This window comes from Scyliorhinus torazame, chromosome 16, assembly GCF_047496885.1.
Source record: "Scyliorhinus torazame isolate Kashiwa2021f chromosome 16, sScyTor2.1, whole genome shotgun sequence".
Taxonomy (NCBI): domain Eukaryota; kingdom Metazoa; phylum Chordata; class Chondrichthyes; order Carcharhiniformes; family Scyliorhinidae; genus Scyliorhinus; species Scyliorhinus torazame.
The window spans coordinates 181,916,296-181,922,295 of record NC_092722.1 but is presented as its reverse complement, the minus strand read 5'-3'; the positions used below and the strand labels follow the sequence as shown (position 1 = coordinate 181,922,295).

The 6,000-nt window shown below is 50.9% G+C and overlaps 1 protein-coding gene across 1 annotated transcript in view; it reads right to left on the bottom strand.

Annotated features, from left to right (window-relative positions):
- Positions 1-3,233: 3,233 nt before the first annotated feature.
- The window catches only part of LOC140393267 (uncharacterized), a 101,879-nt gene continuing 99,112 nt past the window's right edge, over positions 3,234-6,000 (bottom strand). Inside the window, exon 11 of the mRNA XM_072479552.1 lies at positions 3,234-3,410. Coding sequence (XP_072335653.1) covers positions 3,390-3,410 — 21 coding nt within the window. The 3' untranslated portion in view covers positions 3,234-3,389. The remainder of the gene's footprint in view (positions 3,411-6,000) is intronic.

Sequence of the window (6,000 nt, the reverse complement as noted above, 5' to 3'; positions counted from 1 at the left end):
CTGCACTGAGGTGCTCAGCACGCCAGTGCAGGAAGATGACCCGCGAATCAGGGGCGTCATTTTTAAATGCTGCCTTTGTCTTTCGACCACCCCCCTCAGCATCCTCACCTTGGCCTCTGGACAACCCCCCCCCCCCCCCACCTACTTCTTGGGGGTCCTCGACCTCCCCTCACCCTACCTCTTAAGAACGGGGAACCTCGGGCTCAATCCCTGGCATGGGCAATCTGGCACCTGGGCACCTTGGCACTGCCAGCCTGGCACTCTGGCAGTTCCCCTGGCATTGCCACCCGGCACCCTGGCAGTGGTCAGGGAACTAGAGCGTCTTAGAGTATAATCTTGCGTTTCTGGGGGGAAAAGGATATATAATATGGTGACCTATGTTGTTTGTAAGAATATCCTATGCTCCTGGATTCCCTATGGAATTTTTGACATCTGGGGCGAAATTCTCCGGTATCGGCACGATGTCCGCCGACCGGCGCCAAAAACGGGGCAAATCAGTCGGGCATTGCGCCGCCCCAAAGGTGCGGAATCCTCCGCATCTTGGGGGGCCCAGCCCTAACCTTGAGGGGCTAGGCCCGCGCCGGACTGATTTCCGCCCCGCCAGCTGGCGGAAAAGGCCTTTGGTGCCCCGCCAGCTGGCGCGGAAATGACATTGCCGGGCGGCGCATGCATGGGAGCATTAGCGGCCGCTCACGGTATCCCCGCACATGCGCTGTGGAGGGAGTCTCTTCCGCCTCCGCCATGGTGGAGACCGTGGTGAAGGCGGAAGGAAAAGAGTGCCCCCACGGCACAGGCCCGCCCGCGGATCGGTGGGCCCCGATTGCGGGCCAGGCCACCATGGGGGCACCCCCCGGGGCCAGATCGCCCCGCGCCCCCCCAGGACCCCGGAGCCCGCCCGCGCCACCTTGTCCCACCGGTAAGAAAGGTGGTTTAATCCACGCCGGCGGGACAGGCAGCCTAGCAGCGGGATGGGCCGAAGAATCGCGGGGGGGGGGGGGCCCGCCAACCAGCACGGCGCGATTCCCGCCCCCGCCGAATCTCCGGTGCCGGAGAATTCGGCAACCGGCGGGGGCGGGATTCACGCCAGCCCCCGGCGATTCTCCAACCTGGCGGGGGGTCGGAGAATCTAGCCCCTGTTCTCCACTCTAAATCCAATGCGTTATATGGAACCTCTTAAAATTCACTGGTTGACTTGCTTTTGTTGAGCTTTCCTTGAGTGAATTCCTCTTAATTCAACTCAATTTGATTAACCTCAAGCCGTTTGTCTGAATCTCTATACTTTGGGGTGTGCGACCTGTTGTATTATCCTTCTGTATTAATACGATCTGTCCCTCTTTTCCCCACTCGCTGTGGTCTCTCATTGTCAGATTGGTCCGGTACTTAAGCTGGAGGCTCTGGTTCCTCGGCTGGACTGACTTGTTCTGAATCTATTCTGGAATGTTTTTGCTTGTATTTACACTGGCAATATTGTTTTGTCTGTAGCCGTTTTGCATCAATTCTTCTGTTATTTGTTATGCTTATTGTTAAAAAATGGGGGAAATAACTTAATAAAAACATAATTTTTCAAAAATCAGTTAATCTATGCAAATGCGACAAAGGACATGCCTGGGTATTAGATGGGCAGTTCAAATTTGTATTGATCAAGGATGAAGATGCTGCCAAAGTCATAGTGAAAGAGGAGGTAATTGAGATCCTGGATGAGTTAAATAAGGAGGTGTTAGAAAGCCTCGCTGTACAACATGTTGATAAGTCACTGAGACCAGATGGGATGCGTTGAAAGTTCTGAGGGAAGTAAGAGCAGAATTTTACGCTCCGGAATCCTCTCCCCCCTAACCTACCATCAACTGACCAACCCTCACCCCTCAGGTGTCCCCCTCCCCTCCTGCCCCAGGGACCCCCATGATTCACCTTTTTGAACGTCTGGGGCCTTAGATCCAGGCAGGCCACTGCAGTGCTATGTCTGGCCATGTTCAAGAGTGGACCACTGCCCACTGCTAGTCAATGCTCAGATGACAGTGGGAGTTAGAGAGTCGCCGACTGTGTGTTAGGCACCGACTCTCGTGATGGGGAGAGCCATCCTTAAAATTCTACCCTCACGGTGGAAAGTCCGGAGGCCCCGGCCACAAGCGTCCAATCTTCCTTTGAGTCCGGAGTGGTGCCAGAGGACAGGAGAATTTCAAATGTAGCCAAAAGAGGGTGTGAGACTAAACCAAGCAACTACAGGCCAGTCAGTTTAATCTCGGTGGTGAGAAAGCTTTTTGAAATGATAATCTGAGGCAAAATGAACAGTCACTTGGAGAAGTGTGAATTAAATAAAGATTACCAGCATGGATTTGTTCAAGGTAAATTCTGGTTGATGAACTTGCTGGAGTTTTTTGACGAGGGTCACATGGTTGATGTGGTCGACATGGATTTCCAAAAGGAACGATGAGACAGAATTCCTCAATGGCCTTCCTTGGTGGTCTATCTAATAATGCTGGCTCAAGCTTAACTCCAATGTTGGTAGTTTACCCAATACTGATTCCAGTGCGACGGGGAGTGCTGTAAACCACAGCTCAGAAATGGCCCATGTGCTCCACACAAGACTCTTCCCACTCTAATTCGGCTGACCCTATCAGCGTAATCTTCTATTCTGTTCTCACTTGTGCGCTTATCTGGCTCCCTCTTAATATTCTTGATGTGCAGATAAATCGTGTTCACATTGCTCTGAGTTAAGACATAATGAAAATGACTGTGGAATAATTGGTTTCTCAAAGCCAAGGTGATTCCACCCATTTTTTTTTGATAAAAATTTAGAGCACCCAATTTTTTGTTTTTCCCAATTAAGGGGCAATTTAGGGTGGCCAATCCACCTAACCTGCACATCTTTGGATTGTGGGGGTGAAACCCACAAAGACACGGGAGAACGTGCAAACGCCACACGGACAGTGACCCAGGGCCCGGATTCGAACCTGGGTCCTCAGTGCCGCAGTCCCAGTGCTAACCACTGCGCCACATGCCGCCCTGATTCTGACCATTTTTCCCAAACATACCGGGCAGAGGCAAAAGGAACATGTTTGGGGGTTTGTTATCCTCCAAGGGCTTTGTTTCCAAAACACAACGATATGGGAATCAAATGCAGAATATGTAACTATTGCCAGATAAATGACACTCGATATGAAATAGGCACCAAAATACAGGATCCACATAACTAAACAGCAGAACCCCCCCCCCCCCCCGCCCTTCCCGCTTTATATAGTTTCTCATTCAAATGTTAAGATGTTAATTATTGGTCATATTCTTTGAGTGCGATCTGGCCACACTGCTGCCGTCGATTGCTCTGAAATGGCTTTTCTTGGCTTCTTTTGAACTCGAGCTTACTGCAAATTCCTGGGAGGGACTTCCTGGAATCACATTCTTCGTGGTAGAACCTGCCAAACAATAAACACCGCCATTTAAAAAAAAACTTCACACAAATCCACAGTACACAATTAAAACAGTACAGCAGTGGGCGTGGCAGCGTATTACACACAGAATCGAGTTCTTCCATCAGACCATCAGACATAGGAGCGGAAGTAAGGCCATTCGGCCCATCGAGTCCACTCCACCATTCAATCATGGCTGATTTCCACTCCATTTACCCGCTCTCTCTCCATAGCCCTTAATTCCTCGAGAAATCAAGAATTTATCAACTTCTGTCTTAAAGACACTCAACGTCCCGGCCTCCACCGCCCTCTGTGGCAATGAATTCCACAGACCCACCATTCCCTGGCTGAAGAACTCAGCTGCCTCAAACAGAGACAGGACCTTGTGACCAGCTGTTTTTTTATGATTCATTCATGGGACGTGGGCGTCGCAGGCTGTGCCAGCATTTATTGCCCATCCCTAATTGCCCTTGAGGGGCAGCTAAGAGTCAACCGCATTGCTGTGGGTCTGGAGTCATAGGCCAGAGCAGGTAAGGGCGGCAGATTTCCTTCCCTAAAGGACATTAGTGAACTAGATGTGTTTTTACGACAATCGGCAATGGTCATCACTAGACTTTTAATTCCAGGTTTATATTGAATTCAAATTTCACCATCTGCCGTGGCAGCACTCTGGGTCTCTGGGTTGCTAGTCCAGTTAAAATGCCACTATGCCACCACCTCCCTCTGTTTGCGCTTTGTAGGCCACATTGCAACTCACCAATGCTCCTTGGACTCCACCTGCCAACCACACGAGGTCTACCACCGAGAAGGACAAGATGCATGGGAACCCCACCATCACTATCTTGCCGTTCCTTCACTGTCGCTGGGAACTCCCTTCCTAACAGCACTGTGGGTGAAGCTACACCACATGACTTGCAGCGGTGAAAGAAGGCGGCTCACCCCCACCTTCCCAAGGGCAATTAGGGATGGGCAACAAAGGCCGACCTGGCCAACGATGCTCACAGCCCATGAAAGAATTAAGAGAAATCTCAGCATCTTATGCAAAGCAAGTGCACGGATCAGCGATGAGGTTTGGGAGGTGGGGAAAGGAGGACTAGGAAAAGGAAAGAATAGGGAAAACAGTTTTATGCAGCCAGTTGCTACAATCTGGAATGCACTGCCTGAGATTTGGGTGCAAATTCAATCGTAACTTCCAAAAGGGAATTGGATGAAGATTCGAAAGAAAACAATTTGCTGAAGTATGGAGATACAGCAGGGGAGTGGGACTGATTTCGATAGCGCTCTTTCAAAAGCTGTTCCAGACGCAATGAACCGAATGGCCCACTTCCGTGTTGTATCATTCTATGGTGGTTCTCCTCTGCTCCTGGCAGATGAGTGCAAAGAAAGCATTCATAACCTCGCCAGAACCAGCGGATGGAGGAAATTGTCTCCGAATTGAAAATAGGGCAGAGAGTCCTCAAAATGTATGGAGACACTTGCAATTTTTCTTAATTCTTACAAATGTCTGAAGGATGATGAAGGTAATCCAGACTGAATAAATGGTTGAATAAAGAAGGCAGGGCAGAAATGGGAATCAAAGAGTATTGATATAGATAACGGCCGGGATTCTCCGAGAATCCCCGAGGGAGGCGCAAATCAAACCCCGACGCCGGCTGCCCTATTCTCCGGCGTCGTTTTTCAGGGGCCGGCGGGATTCCCGCCACGCCGGTCAGGGGCCGTTGACAGCAGCCCCCCCCGGCGATTCTCCGGGCCCCGATGGGCCGAGTGGCGGTAACGTTTTGGCCAATCCCGCCGGCGTGAATTACTCACCTCACGCACGGCGGGACCTGGCAGGTGAGTGCGCGGGGGATCCGACCCACGGCGGCCTGGCCTGCGATTGGGGCCTACCGATCTGCGAACGGGCTGGTTCCGTGGGGGGGCCTTCTTTCCTCCGTGCCAGGCCCCTGTAGGGCTCTGCCATATTGCCCGGGGGTCCAGCGCGGAGAAGGGAACCCCCGCACATGCACGGCAATACGCCAGCCATTCTGCGCACGCGTGAGATCACGCCGGCCATTCCACGCATGCACAAACTTCCTTCGGTGCCGGCTGGAGCAGCAGGGATGACTCCGGCGGCAACCTAGCCCCCTAGAAAGGTGAAAATTCCTCACTTTGGGAGGCCATTGATGCTGGAGTCGTTGGCGCCAGATTTCCCACCGGTGTGGGGACATAGCCCCATATTTAGAGAATCCCGCCCAACGAGTCAAACCGATGACCCTGAGTGGCAGGCCATCACTCACTAGTACTGGTGAAGACCACTGCCTTGAAGAATAAACTCAACATATCTTAACACTCAACATATAATAACAGTTGATAGAGAAAAATCCAAATTCAGGTGCTCTGCCTGAAATCTAAAATATGCCTCATCCTAAATTCTGAAACTTGTCAAGTTAATTTATCCTTGGACATTTATTTTCAATGTCTTCTATCCACTATATCTCCTGTCAGATCCATTGCTAGAACCTCCATTTTAATATACAGCTCAGCAAAAGTTAAACCATAAATCATTAATTATTGGTACAGGATTTTGGATTGGAGAATAAATTGGGCATTCTTGGAG